The 17,158-nt window shown below is 53.4% G+C and overlaps 2 protein-coding genes across 2 annotated transcripts; one reads left to right on the forward strand and one right to left on the reverse strand.

Annotated features, from left to right (window-relative positions):
• Positions 1 to 445: 445 nt before the first annotated feature.
• LOC121600047 (mediator of RNA polymerase II transcription subunit 1) lies at positions 446 to 8,952 on the forward strand. The gene is made up of 4 exons (XM_041928327.1): positions 446 to 1,687; positions 1,778 to 1,911; positions 1,995 to 6,166; positions 6,236 to 8,952. Exons 1-4 carry the CDS (start codon positions 1,367 to 1,369, stop codon positions 8,077 to 8,079), a joined length of 6,471 nt encoding a protein of 2,156 aa, XP_041784261.1. The 5' UTR covers positions 446 to 1,366; the 3' UTR covers positions 8,080 to 8,952.
• A 219-nt stretch (positions 8,953 to 9,171) lies between these two features.
• Positions 9,172 to 16,757, reverse strand: LOC121600053. The gene is made up of 3 exons (XM_041928340.1): positions 16,318 to 16,757; positions 9,924 to 10,286; positions 9,172 to 9,847 (listed from the first exon to the last, which is right to left on the reverse strand). The coding sequence occupies exons 1-3, from the start codon at positions 16,448 to 16,450 to the stop codon at positions 9,648 to 9,650; spliced, it is 696 nt and encodes a 231-aa protein (XP_041784274.1). The 5' UTR covers positions 16,451 to 16,757; the 3' UTR covers positions 9,172 to 9,647.
• Positions 16,758 to 17,158: the final 401 nt, after the last annotated feature.

Consider the following 17,158-nt stretch of genomic DNA (forward strand, 5'->3'; position numbering starts at 1 on the left):
CGTTGTGAGGGGTTGCAAAAGGCGTTGTGCGAGAGCCGCTATTGAACTTTTAACGGATATCTGGTTTCATCCAGGATTTTAGCATTTGCCTCTTTGAATTAAGCTCCTACGCGTTGCACAGCTTTCCTACGGCCCTTACCCGTCAATTTAATTACATTTGTACTAGCCTGCAATCGATTCCGATGCAATTAATTGAACGAAATGAGTCACATTAAATTTAGTCAACCACCAAGTTTGTTTACGTTTTTTCACGCGTTAATATGCGCGAAAGAGATGGCATGGCACAACGAGCGAGAACATACACACTTCGGTATGATGCGCGTAAATTGTCACCAACACAACGAAAGACATATGGACAAACGCTCTCTTTGAAACGAGCGCTGCTGACAAGTAAAGGACGGGTAGAGCAAATGAGCGAGATGCAGCGATATTCGAACGTCAAAAACCCTCGCCATGTTGTACGGGTCGAAATCGTGACGACGGCAGCCATTTATTTACCTCGTCCGTCGCGACAAGTCGGAAAAGTTCTGCGCTTTCTTCTGTTCCGCGTGCGTGAAAATTGTGTCCCACGGTTGGCAATCCGGTGCCGGACACCTCATACGGCCGGAGGAACCTGCAAGCAGTGGGGAAAGGCGTGCGAAAAAGCAGTGAAACGTGCGGCAGTTCGTCGTGCCGAGGTGCGTGTGTGTGTGTGAGTGGAAGGAGTCGTGCTGGGGGAAAACGAAGAGGTGCTACCTGGCAGTGAAGTTTTCTGTGTGTAGTCGTCGCCACGGTGTGTACGCGTTTGTTGCCCTCATGTGGAAAGGGGCGACCGAAAGATAAGATTTGTTGAATGAAATCTTTCCCGTGAGTGATTGCTGTGTGCTGCCGAATTATCATCGCAAACCATTTTCCTCTGATCAACGGGAAACCATACTTGCGTGCGGATCTCTCCCGCTCCGCACCCGCTCGACCAAGCGTATGCGTGAGTGAGTGTGTGCGTGTGTGTGTGTGTACGTCTAGAAACGGGAAAAAGGGAGTAAAGGGAAAGTTTTGTAATCGGAGCCATTTTCCCGGTGGTGGTGGGATGGGGGAAAAGTGATCGTTTTAGATGCCACCGGATTGCGACGGTTCGCCGGAACGCCAGCCGAGGACGGGTGGAGAAAATGTGTCGTCCGGCTGTCGTGAACTTTGCGCATGGTGACGAAGAGAATGGGTACGGGCACGGGACGATGACTGGTGTGTGCATCCGTTGCAGTGTTAGAGACAACAAAAGTGGGACTGCCTAGCTGCGCAGCATATTGGGAGGAATCAGAGTAGCGGGGGGAACAGCAGGGAGAGAAGAGTGTGTCGCATACAGAATCATACCCACGCATACGCACACACGATGTCAGCTTCCGGTACGGCGGCGGTCAGTGGTGGAAGTCTTCCGGCCCTACTGATGGCGAACGGTGGTGGTGGTGGTAGTGGTGGTCCCGGCGGTGGTCCCGGCGGTGGCAAGGGCATCGGCAAGCTCGACATTAAACCGCCCGGCGGTGGAGGACCATCTGCTGGAGGGACGGGAACGGCCGGAAAGGTGCTGCTCGGCGGGGACAAGCATGAAACGTGGCAGATGGAGCTGCTGATGGAGCGGCTACGGACGAAGGCCAAATCGGCTCAGTACAAATCCTTCCAGGAGATGTCCAAATCCGTGCGGATGTCGCTCCTGGTAAGTGTGGACAAAGGGAACTACGGGGGGAAATTCCTTCCGTACGAACGATTTCCTCAACTGTTCCCTTTCTTTCGCTTCAATTCGTAGGAAAAACGATACGCCTTAGACGCGGTGGAAAAGTCTAATCTACAGAAAACGCTCGACAGCATGCAGTATTGCATCAAGGTGACCACCCGGCAGGGTCTGGTTGAGCGACTCGACTGTCTCACCAGACAGTTAGGGTAAGTTCGTGCTTTCGGCGATGAGCACCGCATGATTCCCTTCGTGCTTTGCTCTAACGATTCGTGCTCTCTCTTTTTTGTAGCCTCAAGCTCAGCGAAGACACGTCCGGCCTGTTCATCTCGTCCGACATGTTTTACCTCGAAATCATACTCGACCCGGCCGGTGGCACGGTGCAGGACGTCAAGGTGCACCACGAGTGCAAGATGAAGCAGCAGAGCTGCAGCGAGCTGGTCGCCTGCCTGCAGCGGGGCGACTTTGCCGACTTTACCACCCAGCTCGAGGGGCTGGCCTCCATCTACCAGCTCAACGCGGAGAAGAAGATCAAGGTGAATGCGTTCGTCGCGCTGCAGGCGCTCGAAACCGACCTGCACACGCTGTACACGCTGTCGCTGCAGCACTACGCGGATGTGCACGCGCAGCTGCACAAGGCGCCGCTCGGCGTGGTGCAGAAGCGCCGCGGGGGCCACCCGATGCGGCTAACCTACTTCGTGGCACCGTACGAGCTGCTCGATCTGACCACGCGCACCATGAACGTGCTGTCGGCCGAGCTGATCGCCCAGGAGCGCATCGGTTGCAGCGTGGCGGTGGTGCTGGAAGCGTCCAGCGCGAACAAGCTGCAGATACAGCCGCTGCTGGTGGTGAATGCGGGGAGCGGTAGTGCGGCGTCCGTACTGCAGCCGGTGTACACGCCGATCGAGAAGCACAACTCTACCTCGCTGCCGGCCACGTTCGTGCTGCGGCTGAGCAAACCGATGCCGCTCAACAGCGCAATGATGCGCGCGATCAGGGGCATCGTTGGTGGTAGCGGAGCGGGCGAACAGCAGCTGGCGGGCGAAGGTTCGTCCGGTGGTGGTGGTGGTGGTCTGCCGGGATCGCTTCTCGGGCTGATCGCACACCACGCGTCGGCGGGAAGCGTGACGGATCTGGCGAAGGGTTTGCTGGTGTCGCTGCCGGACCAGTACCATTGCTACTTTCTCACGGACAATCCGTCGCTGCGCGGGATGATGGTGAGCAGCATACCGTTCACCGAGCCGCAGCACGTGCCCAAGATCTTAACCTACCTCCGGCAGCAGGCCGTTTTCAATCAGCTGCTGTCGAGCTGCATCCGCACGAACGCCCCGGGCGGTGGTGGCGGACGGCCGAGCGCACTGCAGCAGCTGCTGGACGGTGGCAGTGTACATACGATCGAGAACGGAACGACCGGCGGGCTGCTGGTGTTCGAGGTGAGTGCCCTGTCCTGCCAGAACATTACCGTCTCGCTGATACACCCGTACGAGGAGTCGCTGGCCACGGTTGAGTTTGATCTGCAGAACATTGCCAACATTGCGGTGCGCATTTACTGCAGCGAGGGCGAGACGAGTGACGAGCATACGGTGGAGCGCATTTCGGCCGTGCTGCAGCGTTGTATGTCGATCCCGGTCACGCTGCGAGCGCTGATGAAGGCGTGGGAGGAGGAGCACGAGCAGAAGTTCAAACCGAACGTGCTCGGCAGCTCCACAGTGTCTTCGGGAGGTGCCGGTGGAGGCCCCGGTGGTGGCGGCGGTGGTGGTGGAGCGGGAGGTGCTGCTCCGGGTCTTAACAATGGCGGCGATGGAACGGGTCCGGCCGGTGGCGGTTTAACCGGCACAGGGGACGATGGAACAATGAACGGGTTCAACCTCTCGTCGCTCGGTGGGCCGGGCCCGGCAGTGGATGGCTCGGGCGCTGGCGGAGGTGGAGGCAGTGCGGCAACGAACGGGACGGCCGCCGCCCAGCAGCAGCGCGGTTTAATGAACGGAGAGGGCAACGGTCTCACGGTGAGCGGCGGCTCCCTTGGTCTAGACTTTTGTGATATGCTGACCGAGCGAAACGGGAGCGGATTGGGGGCGGCGGCAGCCATTGGCATCGTTGGTGGCAGAGCACCGGGCGGCATGGGTGCCCGGGAACCGCCGGAACCGTTGGCGGGCGGTGCAGCAAAGAAACGACGCATGGAGGATTTTTGTAAGAGCCCAAAGAGTGATAGCAACCTTAGCGTTGGTGGTGGCGGTGGCGGCGGCGCAAGTGACGCTGTTGGTACGGAGAAGGCCAACACAGGGGCGGCGGGTGCGGCCGGTGCGACCGGTGCAACCAGCAGCAGCAGCAGCACCACCACCACCACCACGATCACCAGCCAGGATGTGGGTGCAGCAGCATCCGGCGCAACAGGTGCAGGAAACAGCAGCGAGCAGCGGCTGCAAACCGGCGGTGCAACGGAGGAGGACACCGGCGGCTTGCCACTGTTCGGGGAGACGGTCCCGGCGGCGGCGGGGACCGATGCCAAGGGCAGCTCTTTGGGTGGAACTACAACTACAAACGCGATGATTTCTGCTAAGAATGAACCTCCGAGCGTCCTGCCGATGGGTGGCGGCGACGGTGACACCGCCACGGGCGCCACAATGCCGCTCCAATCTTCCTCTTCCTCCTCCCTATCTTCTCTGTCCTCGGCGGGGTTTTCGCTGGCCGGCGGTCCGCTAGCCGGTGAGCCGGCACCGGATCGGCCCTGCCCGGGGACGTTGCTGCTGGAGAGTCTCGATTTTTCCGCGCTCGAGCCGGACGCGGCGAAACGGTCCACTGGCGGCGGGCAGCCGACGAAGAGGCGCCGCAGCTCGAGCAGCTCCAGCTCCAGCTCGAGCAGCAGCTCGAGCAGTAGCTCGAGCAGCTCGAGCACGTCCGCTGCGTCGGACGAGCTGGAAGAGAGCGTGGATCTGGTCGAGGCCGAGATGAGCAGCTTTTTCGCCGAGACAAACAATACTCAACCAGTGGCGGCCATAGCGAAAGCGTCGTTCGGCTCTCCTTCCGGAAAGCCAGCGCTGGGAGCGGTTTCGCCCATTGCCAGCAAGGTCGTCTCGCCTTCCGGTGGTGCTGGGCTAGAGAAAACACCCCTCCCAACGATCAGCGGTTCAACCGGATTGGAAATTATACCGCTCGCAACGAGCGCTGGGACCGCGGCAGCGAGTGGATTTCCTTCCCCAACCGTCACCAGCGCGCCAATAGCAGTACCGCAAAGCAACGCTACCGGCAGTACATCCTCGACCACCGCTACTTCGTCATCGACGGTTAAAAAATCCTCATCCAGCAGCGGCGGTGGCAGCGGCAGCCATCGAAAGACATCCGACTCGTCGGAGCGTACCAGCTCGAGCAAATCGGAGAAGAAGAAAAAGCGCAAAACGGACGATTCGGCGATGGGACCGCCCAACAAGCTGCCGTACAAGTCGTCGGGCGAATCGTCCCCGCACCGCAGTGGTGGAGGCGTGGGCGGTTCCTCGCTGTCGACGAGCAAGTCGAGCCCGAAACACTCCAGCCCGGTCCATCACAGCAGCCCGAAGCACAGCGGAAGCGGTGGGCCGTTGGGGTTTCACAGCCCCAAGCATGGTTCGTCGGTGTCGCCGAAGCATCCGCTGCACTCGGGCGGTAGCTCGACCGGTGGCGGCAAGCCCAGTATGTCCGCGCTGAAGTCGGCCGCGGCCAGCGGTAGCTCTCCCGGGTCGAAATCCTCAGATGTCGGCGGCGGTGGTGGTGGAACGAGCGGCGCAAGCATCTCCACCACGGGTAGTTCATCCAAGGAGCGCGACAAGGAACGGTCGGAGAAGAAGGCGCTTCAGTTCGGCACCGCCAACACCGCTACTGGCTCATCGTCGCTCACCGCGACCAGTGCTGCTGGCTCGAGTTCCAGCTCCAGTTCGGGTGGGCGCTCGAAGAACTCAAGCTTGAAGCTGAAACAGCTCGATCTGGCCGCCGGCTCGTCGATGAGCATCTCGATGGCGGCCGGGATCGGAGACGCTGGCTCGAGCTCGCCCGTCGCCCCGATGATCGATCTGACCGGGCCCGTCCCGGGTGCTGCGGCTGCCCTGGGAGCGCTGGGACTGCCCGGGTCGGGCATGACCACGGCAAGCTCGATGCTGCAGGCACTGCAGGCGGCAAAAAACCGCAAAACCCCCACGGCCGCCGGGGGCAGCACTGGACTGGGCGGTTCGCTGAGTGCCGTGATCGATAAGCTCAAGTCGGCCCAATCGGCGGACGACGAAGCGGTGCTGATACTGCCGGAAATGACCATCACTCAGCAGACGACCAGCGCCTCGTTGGCGGCCGGGACGGGTGGCATTGGGAGTGGCGTAAACATTGGCGGGTTTGGCGGTCTGAAAGATTCGGCCAAGTCGGGGAGCGGTTTGTTGCCGACGGGTGGCACCAGTTCATTGGCCAATTGTGTTTCCTCCACGGCGGGAATTGCTGGTGCAGGTAAGTAGCGAAGGAAATCATTCTTAAATTCATCCTTTAATCCTTCCTTCTCACTCGCACTCATTTCAGCCCTAACTCAATCCAGCTCCGTGACGAGTGCACCTTCGCTGACGGCAGCCCTGACCAGCGGCAAAGCGTCCGAGTACATGGTGAAGCCCAGCTCGGACGGCATCAAGCTGACGATCCAGAACAAGAAGGGCTCGAACAAAAGCTCCTCCTCCTCCTCCAACAGTGGCAGCGGGTCCAAGTCGAGCAACAAATCCGGCCTAAAGTCCGGCGTATCCAGCGGGCCCGTATCGTCCAAGCAGCAGCAGCAGCAACTGCAGCAGCAATCGAACCACACTACCTCCTTCAGCGGAGCCTTCCCATCGTCCACTAAGAGCCCGCACTACACCAGCTCCACGTCCGGCTCCTCCAAGGCACCGTTTCAAAAGTCCAACTCATTCGGTTCGCTCGGCGGAAGCGGCGGTACGGGCATGAAAGCGTCCAAGGTAAGCTCGCCGAAGTCCACCTCCAACCCGGCCAGCTCGTCCTCATCGTCCGCCTACTCGTCGAAGGAGAAGGGCGGCTCCACGTCCGGCCGTTCGAAATCATCGTCCGCTTCGTCGCTTACCGGAGCGATGCTGACGGGAGCTGCGGGCGGGACCGGATCCGGCACGGGATCATCGTCCTCCGCCCTGGTCAACCCGATATCGATCATGAAGATGCTCGGCTACCCGACCGGCTCGATGGGCAACATGGAGGGGTTTGCCAAGACGCTTGATACAAAGTTTCAAATCCCGAAGCTTTCGGCACGCTCCAACAGTAGCGCCACCGGCACTACTTCTACCGGGGCGAGCGAAAGCGGCGAGGCGGGCTCCAAGAGCGCCAAGGATCCTGCGGCGAGGAAACAGAAGCAACAGACGCCCGTTACCACTGCCGCACCGTCGGTAGGATCGTCACCGGTCAGGCAGTTCTCGTCCACTTCTCCTTCCGGCGAAGCAAGCGCCCGGCTACTGTCCGATCTGCTTGGCGCTGCAGCTAAAAGTAGCAACAAAATGGCTCCGGGAACGGGTGCTGCACCGGTCGATGGTACTGCGGGAGCTGGTGGAGGTGGTGGTGGAGCCGGGCTGCATCCGCTGCTGCCTAACATTGTGCAGAAAATGTTTGGCAGCGATGGCTCACTGCAGACCAAGTCGAACAGCTCCGATGGAAGTATGTTTCCCACGGCCGGACGGGCCTCTCCCGGCATGCTATCGGGGAGCGCCAGTAGAGACGGGTTTCGTTCGGGTGGCGGATCCGGCTCGGCTCCGGGAACGCCCACCACAACGAGCTCGATGGTGCTGCCCCCGTTTCCATCGCCCATCTCTGGCGGTGCGTCGAACGATGGTGACTCCGGTACGCTAATGCGCCCACCGTCGCGCCCCAGCAGCACGATATCGAATCATTCCCACTCGTCCCAGGATGGGATTGGAGGCGGGAGCGGCAATAGCGGTGACGCAGTAGCCGGCAGCTCGCCCGCCGTTGCCTCGATGGCGTCGATGATGATGATGAACGCGATGAGTGCCGCCGCCGGTGGCGGACAGTCTCCGGCGTCTACCGGCGGGTCCCTGCCACTGGACAGTACCAGCACGCAGCAGCTCATAGCGGCACTGGCCGCCAAGAGTGGCGTACTGCCGCCGCCGCCGCCCAACAATCTACTTAACAACCACCACAGCAACCATCTGAACAATCACGTCGTCGGTGGTGCCGCGGCCCTGAACAACCTGCCGTCGCCGGCCTCCGTCTCGGTGCATCTGGTCAAGTCGCCCGCACCCTCTCCGCTACCCTTCGCCTCGCCGCACTCCAATGCTTCGTCCACGCACGCGGCCGGCGCCGCTGGACTCGACGACGATCTGATGGATGAGGCGCTGATCGGTATCGGCAGCAAATGACACACAGGATGAGGCCACGGCGGCATGGCGTGGATTGTCCTGGGCTACTGAGCGCTAGCAAGAGACCCCGATTACCTACTTACTGCCACCCGATGGAGAAGGGAGAGCATTAGATGTTTGTCGCCTTACAAATTCCTTGCTCGCGCTTAACGCGTAGGAACGAAGCGGTTGAGAGATGTTGTTTGTTTGTTTGTTTCATTTTTTTTGGTAGTGTTTTAAAGCACAGCTACCGCAGATTCGCTCCTACTTTGTAAACAGACAATTTAGCTGATGATCATGACACAAGAGCACACGGAAGTTTGCTTAGATTTAGGAGGAGAAACACTGATAGGACGAAAGGGCGTAAGGAAAAACGAACGGTTTCTTTCCCCAGGGGTAGTTTACATCCTGACGAAATATCGAAAAAGGATACACCAGGACATAAACTCTTGTTAGCGTGGCAATAACGGCAGTGAGCAGCAGGTTCGTCCGTCAGTTTGATCGTGATCTGCTGGTTGTTGTCGTTATGTTGCAGAAACGTGCAACGTAGAGAAGCTGACCTGAGGACTGTAAATGTACATTAAAGAAATCTACCAGCAATCGCCGCAGCCTGCACGCACGCACAGGATGGTGGTGGCATCAGGATGGTATTTGTATAAGCAAACAGATAGAGCAAATCGCATAATTGAAAGGGCAGAGCAGAAGAGCAGCAGTGGAGGCAGTGTAGGAAAACGTTATTCCCAGGTAAACTAAAACAAAAAAAATAATACTATAGCAGCATTAAACACCGAAAGTGGAGTGGTAATAAAGCAACAGAAAAAAAGCGCCAGCTAATGAAACAATAACGAAACCACACGCACGTGCAACGACATGCCGCGGTGGTGGAAAGTTGAAGCAAAAAGCCTTGCCCCTCGACTGTGAACAATGCGTTGTCCGAACGAATCGAAGAAAGAAAGTTTACCACGACCCAGTGCGCTTCCCGGCAAATCCTAATGAACAGAATGGCCAATACCTTGTCAGAGCTACAACACACATCAATTAGCAAAGTGGTTTATTGGGTAATTTTATGAAGCTATGCTTATTCGTTTTTTTTTTGGTGGAGAGTTTTCACTCTTTTTGTTTCACTTTCATCTGTTTATTTTGCCTTTGTTTTTACTTTACAACATTATGTTCAAACTTATTTAAGTAACGCTTGTTTTTAATCCATCCCTCCATCCGTTTCCTCTCGTATCACTCCATCGATAGGTTGTTTTCATAGTAATTAGTGTTTTTATACTTTTTTCTGTGTGTGTGTGTTTTTTTTTAATTACAATTAGTGAACTAGTGTTTATTTGATTTCGGTGAGTCTGTGTGTGAAAAACGCGATAAAACACGTGCACATTGATCGCGTACATTTCTGACCATTCTGTGCCATTTGCTTAATTTGATTCTTGCACATTTGAAGTGTTTTGCGCGGTGTGGAAACTCAAAGAAAGTGCTTCTCGGTGTGCTGCTTAGCAGAGGAAGATGGTGCAAGGGGGCGCTCGGGACTGTTTCGTGTTTCGGCATTCGGTCTGTCGGTATCCGCTTTCCTGCTTACCACAGTCCTTTTACTGGGAGTACTCGTTGATGACGGCCATATCCTCCGACAGGTCGTGCTTGAGATTGTTGCCCGGGCTGAGCTCGTTCACCTCCGGGAAGTAGCGCTTGTTGAAGGCGAACCGGCCGAACCGATCGATTTCGTCAAAGTTCCGCTTGCCGATCGTCGCCATGTCATCGCCGTTAAGCCGATAGTTGAAGCCAGACATTCCTTAAGCGCACACATAGGGGAGAGAGAACGAGAAGCTTTAAGGCTATGTCGCAGTTAGCAATGTGAACAAACTTACCATTAAAGCGGTCGATTTCGTCAAAGTTACGCTTGCTGAAGCGCCCATTGTACCCGTGGTCGGCCGAACCGGTGTACGAGGGCTCGTAGTCCAGATTGCGCTTACCGTTGAACCGGGCGAACCGATCGATCTCGTCAAAGTTGCGCTTGTCGTACATTGGCGCCAACCCGCGGGAATAGTAGTTGTACAGCAGCGTCCGCCGGTCCGAGTTGTTGAGCGATCGTTTCGTCTTGAAGCCGGACGAAGCGGCTCCTGCAATGCCACCAGCAGCAGCACTACTCGCCCCTCCAGCCGTTCGCTGACCGTTGGTGGAGGCGCCGCCGAGCTGCTGCAACTTCTCCTCGTTGACCTGCTTCAGTGGGCCTATTCTCGGAACGGTTGTTTTATGTTTTTGTGTGTGAATTAAAAGAATCATTAGAGCATAGCAAAACAATGCAGCGGGTGAAAAGAAGAGCGGGAGCAATCGTTAGCGAGCCGTTGGACCTTTTGTTTCGGATGGTAAGGCTGTTTTGGTTGCATTTCTTCAATATTTTTATTTTGCTTTATTTATTTACGGCTGCATTTTAATTCTTTTTTTCTTCTTTTGTAGATATTGAACCTGACCTACTTGCATTTGGCGATGTCGCGAAATGTCTAGAACGGAACGGATAAAGCACTTTAATCGATTGAGCGGCCGCATTGTTGCAGCTTTGACGCTGTTTTAAGGCTACCCACTGGTGCTCGGTTGCCAAGCGGCTTCGGATGTCTTAGTTTTACCGCACTTTTCGCCACACCAAATTAAGGTTAAGTTAACAAACAAGCACAGTAGTTCATATTGGCTCTTAGGAGACGTTTGCATTCAGGGCTTTATTGTACATTTTGTTTGATTGTTGATTTTTTTTCTTCATTTTATTACTTGGCCGGACTTTTTTTTTCGCTCAACTTTTCCGTTGAGGTTCCGTGCTCGGTGCCGATGAAGGAGGCTACAATTTATGTTCAACAAATGCTAAATTTGCCAAGAGAGAGAAGGGCTTGGGTCGGACTCCGTTTAAACGATACGCGCGCATGTGTGTGTGTGTCCACTTTCCATCCAATGGGGACAAAACTAGCACAGAGGTAAATAATTTTGAGTGTGTATAATTTAACAAATCGATTGTTCGATTTGCTCAAGGTATCAAAGTGTCCAGGTCAGATTATGATTATGATCGTTCTTTGTTTGTTCTTTTTTTGTTCGGGCCCCATCAGAAAGGGCGCCTGTTAACAATGCTGTGGGGTGGGACAGACTCCTCCGGCCTGGCTGTCGGTAACTTAATGTTGGTCCATAAACTCAAATCCATCGTGGCTTCGTTGTGCGGTAACCAAATTCGATCTCAAATCATCTCGTGATGTTCCGTGGCTTGTGGTTACTTATTTCTTCAGTAAGTTTCCACCGCCGATCGAGTCGAGTGACGCTCGCTTGAGCAGATTGCCACCGCCGATCGAGTCGAGCGAGCGTTGGTTCCGCCCGAACGGACTGCCGACGGCGGTGCGTGGCACGGCGGAGAAGGATCCGTCGTAGATGCCGGCCGAGTTGAGCAGAATGCGGTTGTAGAACAGGTACTCTGTGTTGTGTCCAGTAGGGTACGCGTGTAAAAACGGGTTTAAAGCATTAATAAGGGGCGTTCTGTTGCGATTTCCGCTACACCGCTTACCGCGCACAACTTGGACAATGGACACAGGACAAACACGTGGAGAGAGGCGGTCGGCGTTAAGCAGCGCCCTCTAGACACGCAGTTGGACGCTCACGTTTGGTGTAAGACACGCTTCACAAGGAACAACACACACACACTGAACGGGACAGAGACGAGGAACAAAAGACAGATACCAAACAGGTAGACATATAAACACAAACACACACACATTGAGCTAGGGTAGTGACTACATCTCGGATGATTGATTATGGTTGATGTAATTAAACTCGTTACAGGCGCCCGATGACAAACAGGTTTTTTACGACTCTATATCGGCATCTCATTTTCGGCACTTTCGGGGCGATGATTATAATAATAGAATAAAGCTATGAATAATTGAGCATCAGCTGTGCGTCGGATAAGCATCTAAAAAGGAAAAAAACACCCCTGCCCACCCACCAGACGCTCACTTGAAGACGCTCGTAAAAACCACCAACGCACGTGGCCAGCGTGTTTGTACGGCCAGATGGCACAAAGTTGGGCTATTATTTTGCACCTTGTGATTGTGGTGTAAAACAAAACAGTTCCTTTTTATGTGCGTGTGACAGATCGTTAACAATGTTTTGCTCCTCACGGTGAGGTCGCTTCAACACGCTGCTCTAGACCACCGAGCATCAATTTAGGTAGCATCGTTTACCTTCGGAACGTTGCATCATAACCCAATCTACGTCCCACGTCAGGGACTCGATGAAGCTTGGTTGGTTTGTTGCTCAATTACTTTGACTTTATGCGAGCAAGAAGCGTTTGCAGGGGAAAAATATGTTCCTAGACGCACGTTTAAACACAAAATATTGGTTTCTGTGGAATACTTCAATACCTGGCGTGATGCTAAACGAAACTTAAAACTTTCCAAGGAAAAGAAGCCTGAAACAGTTCCAAGGAATGTGTTAGAATTGTTCTATCCTCTTTAGGGCTTATCGGAGAGGCCTCAAAACACTCAAAATGCTCCACGAAGGGAGCAAAATTATCGTTCAAATCATTGCCAAGCGTTTGACCAATTGAAAGGCAATTGGGGTGGCAGCGGGAAAGCAGCAGCAGCAATTTAAATTCAAGGTTTCTCGTTAAACAATACACACACAGAACACCGTATGTGGTTTCAAATGCGGCCTCAGCTCCTAAGGGAACATACCGTGATTATCCTGGCAGGAGCGCTCTGAGCAAGCCGCGAGGCAGCACGTGGCCGGGCCGTTATTTTTATCCGGCATTCAAAATTATGCCACTGCCGCTGGTCACTGGTTTGTGCCGTAATTGAAATACTTCCAGCGAGAAAGGGGGAATTCTGTTCCACTCGGTGGAAAATTTAATGATAAAATGACTGCCGTTCGCAACGCAACCACAAAAAGGGCGCAGCCCGATGCTCTAAAAATCGTGAGCAAAGTGATAAGAAAGAAAAAAAAACTACAGTATTCAAAATTTGTTACGATATCTCATCCTTTTTAGACAAACATACCTTTTTTTTGCTCTTTTGCATCTTCTTCACAAAAAGAAACTAAACAGGAGGTTGGCTCCCTCGTCACTTAATAAATAAACTTTTGCCCAAGTGTAGCGAGTTGCCAAGTCAAACTCAAACGCTCGCCGCCGGCAAAAGTTATCAATCCGCTCAGTTTTTTTTTTTTACGATGAAAAAATGCACTTTCTTGTGTACCCATTTTTTGTATCTTTTTCGCTGTCTGTCTGCTGCACTTTTCAAACCTTTTTTCCGGTCGAATTTTTGCAACCAATCTACCAATGCAACAATATTGGTACGTTGTAGCGAACGGGATTACGGGTAGAGGTTAAGCTTGCTTGTTAATTTGTCAATCTTATTTTATAATTTTTTACATTTTTTTTACACAATTAAATAACGAAAGCTCCTCTTTTTACAGCTTAGCAAATGGTGTGTTACATCCTGTTTGTTCATGGCAACCGATGGAATGTGACATACGATAGTAATACGGCAACGAATCGAGTGCAGTTCCCCCCAGATGGAGTGCCAATGACGCTGCAACCGACCGATGTGTGTCCTCTTCAACCAGCGCCTGTGGCTGGATTCGAAAGGAGCGTGTGCAGACCTCTTGAATTACCCGTTGAAGTTCGACCGTACTGCCGATGAGTAATGCAAATGGCAGAACATTCATTCGGGCAGTGCGAAAAACCCAGCAAACAATACAAAAACACACAAGAGGAAGGGCCCTTTCGGAACGGGTGTTCTGGTGTTGCTGGAAATGGGAAGAAACCTCCCCCGTTCCCCCCTCTTCCCATTTTTCTCCTATTGTACTTGGCACGCAACTAGTTGGAACCACCTACCCGAACATGTGCTACAATTGTGCTACAGCAGCGCATACACACACACATACGGCTCCAAACACACTTGTGGAGCGCTCACATCACCATGTGTCATGTGTGTGTGGTGTCCAGTAGCAACCATGCTGCGTGCTTTGATGATGTTTTCATGTAATTTTAAGTTTGCCACTTGTAAGCTGGGAAGGCGGGTGATGGCATGGGAAGGACGGGAGAAATCAGAACCAACTACAACCGAATGGCGCTGGGGTACAGGCAGCCATAGGAAATGCCGTCACCCCTGGCAGTGTGTGTGTGTGTCGGTTGGTGTGAAAAGGTTAGTGTTACCGATTTCTCTCGGTCAGCGCGATCGAATTATCCCACCCCGGAAGCAAACAAACCTTTAATGCATGTGGGAAACTCGCTTAGGCGTATCGGTTTTGGGGCGATTAGTGCGGAAAAAAGAACCCCTCACCGCTCATTATACATTAGGAAGCAAACCCCCCCCCCCCCCCCCGGTTCCTACTCTTCGACACCGCAAAACCCGAGAACAAAAGACGCTTCCAGACCGGAAAAAGTACCAGCGAAGCGGGAAATTGAAGCGCATCACCGCGCGTCCTGGCTGCGGAACAAACGGGGTGGAGGAAAAAAAGGATGCTTGTTACTCCCTGGCCGTGCGTCGATAAGCGCGTCGGTTGGCAAAATGGGAATTATGTACTCGTTCCGCTTGTCTGTTTTTTTCTGTTTCTGTTCTGCTGTTAGCGATCGAAAACCACCATGCGCCACCAGGCGTCTCCATTCGTGATTGCATTAGCGAGCCCCGGGGGCTGCAAGTTTTGTGACGCGGAAGTGGAGCAGCGTGGTTGTTCACGCTTTGCGGTATGGAAATTATCTTAACCGAATTCGATTTGTCTCCCGGGGATGAGCAGCTCGAAGACAATTTATTAAAATAATAAATTATACTCTTCGGAGGACGAGGAGCGGGAGTGCTCAGTCAATGGGGGGAGCAAAGGATATTGGAAAGCGCATCCTGGCGTAGAGTTAGCAAAAAGCGATTCGCTATAGAGTGTAGTGCAAAAAAAAAAACGGGTGGATGAAATGCAAATCCAAATGAGGTTAAAACATATTCAAGAAGATTATGTTGTGTTGTAGCATTATCTTTCTCTTGATTGCATTAAATGCCTAATACAACTTCAATTAGAAGCATGCATATGAATGGAGTGAAATTAAATATTCAACTCCGACAGCCGCTCGCACGTGGAACACGGGCTATGATTTAAACACAAAATGCTTGATCACGATTTCCCCAACTCCTGCGCCCAACCACTTATCGTTAGCCTCATTTGGAATAAAACTCTCCAAGAAAACGCATCAAATAACACATCCCCACTCCCGTTGGACGAGGACGGGGTCCCTGCATGTGGTGCTGGAATGTTTATCGAATTAAATAAAAACAGTACAATGCGCCACAAGGCTGGCTGGGAATGGTTGGAGCAAGGTTACCTCAGCGCCGTTTGCCCGCATGCAATCGTAAAAATGATCTCATAACAATGCTGCTGTCCCCAGGTCCAGCTGTCCGCTGTGTCTCGATTGTAAATTTTTGCTCCGCACACACTTTTCGGCCTTCATTAAGGTGACCTAGAAGGGGAGGATACATTCCTTTCCCATCCGCCTGCACTCAATGGTACATCCTCATCCCAACCAATTCCTCGCTCGATCCTTGACTTGGGCCGCTTTTGAGCCATGAAACACCAGGCCACTCCATTTCCGGAATGCCGCCGTTGTCCGAGTTATTTCACACAGAAAGCCCCCGAGGGCGTCCTGCAGCTGCAACCTGACCCATTCTGGTGCTCTGCTGCTGTTACTGGCGAAGACAGCAGCGTGATGTATGATGATACTGTTTTGATTAAAATGTAAAATATCTACTCATGCCGTCTTCTTTTTCGTTCTGCTTTCTTTTCAGCCATTTGCATCGTGGCAGTGTAAGCCGAACGGGAAACGTCCAATTCCTCCAGGGGGAATGTATGCGAAAGGATTCAACTGCAGCAGCGATATCCAACAAGTAGCAAACGGAAATGGCACTGTTTGCTAACCATATTTGTAGAAGTAATTGAAGGTTCTGTTTGTTGGAGTGCCAGCACGTGGCTTTTACTTTTGGAGGTTAGTGCAAATTTTCGGCACCACCGCAATGTGGCGGAAATGAATATTTTACTCGTCGTGCTAATGGGCGGATGTGGTAAATCATTTCAAACGGACTGGACGCTTCACAAACATGTAATTTGACAAGATCACGAGCGGCACACGAAACAAATGGACGGCACACGGGGACAATTATTGACAGCACTTTGGTGGATTGGAAGACACGGCACTGACAGTAGGAAGGGGGGGGGGGGGGAAAGAGGGGGAAAATTGCACTTGATCATTACCATCGTTCAGCCGTTTCAGCTCCTGCAGCTTGGTCAGCACCTCCTCCAGCTCCTGCTCCTTCACGGGCAGCCCGTGAGCCCAGCCGAGGAACGCGAACAGCAGCACGCCACAGACGAGATGAAGCTTCACCATGCTGACGGAAAGATCACTTCAGTTGCAGAAGGAAAGCTTGAGAGAAAGATCACACTTTGCACCCTTTTGTCTAATTCACAAAATCACCCTCTCCACCAGCTGAAGCAAGTCTGAAGAATCCGAGCCACAGCCACGCGCAAGATCGTCTAACGGAACACACACACAGCACACACAGCACACACGGCGGTTGCTTGGGGTCAGGTTTTGCGCTGTCTTTGCAACCACACCGAACTGGGACTGCTGCTGGGAGTGTGTGATGCAGAGCGTTTGATGCCTGGTGTACGATTGTTGCGCTTTCCGGTGGCCGACCGACGCTTTTATACCCGGCGGCTTCTCGTCTTTGGCCCGATTTTTCGCCAACAGCGGCACGGCATGATAAACGACGGCAGCTGCGTACGACTCCGGACGACGATAACGCAGCGTACGATATGGTGAGTGCTCCCGTTTCTCATCTCATGCATCTCATTCGCCGTAGTGAGCGGCTACCGTTAAGGGTGAATCTCACGAGCGTTTGAATCGACGGCAAGCTCACACTCACCGAGCAGAAAAAAAAGCTTTTTTGCGGTGGGCGAACGCTCCACCGATGAGACACCAGATAGATAATTAATCTTTAACGCTCCTGTGGTAGCGTTATTCAGCTACGTTTCACTACGCAGCAGGTAATACGCCTAAATGTATGCATTGCGAATGACAAAATTACTCTATTAA

The sequence above is a fragment of the Anopheles merus genome, chromosome 3L (assembly GCF_017562075.2).
Source record: "Anopheles merus strain MAF chromosome 3L, AmerM5.1, whole genome shotgun sequence".
In the NCBI taxonomy this organism is placed as follows: domain Eukaryota; kingdom Metazoa; phylum Arthropoda; class Insecta; order Diptera; family Culicidae; genus Anopheles; species Anopheles merus.

Excerpts from the sequence above, each read along its gene's own strand:
- LOC121600047 (XM_041928327.1), top strand. The coding sequence starts at position 1,367 with ATGTCAGCTTCCGGTACGGCGGCGGTCAGTGGTGGAAGTCTTCCGGCC. Across the intron at positions 1,912-1,994 it reads TGTCTCACCAGACAGTTAGG|CCTCAAGCTCAGCGAAGACA; the intron begins GTAAGTTCGTGC and ends TCTTTTTTGTAG. Across the intron at positions 6,167-6,235 it reads GGCGGGAATTGCTGGTGCAG|CCCTAACTCAATCCAGCTCC; the intron begins GTAAGTAGCGAA and ends CACTCATTTCAG.
- LOC121600053 (XM_041928340.1), bottom strand. The coding sequence starts at position 16,450 with ATGGTGAAGCTTCATCTCGTCTGTGGCGTGCTGCTGTTCGCGTTCCTC. Across the intron at positions 10,287-16,317 it reads GCTGAAACGGCTGAACGATG|GCCCACTGAAGCAGGTCAAC; the intron begins GTAATGATCAAG and ends TTCCGAGAATAG. Across the intron at positions 9,848-9,923 it reads CGAAATCGACCGCTTTAATG|GAATGTCTGGCTTCAACTAT; the intron begins GTAAGTTTGTTC and ends TGTGCGCTTAAG.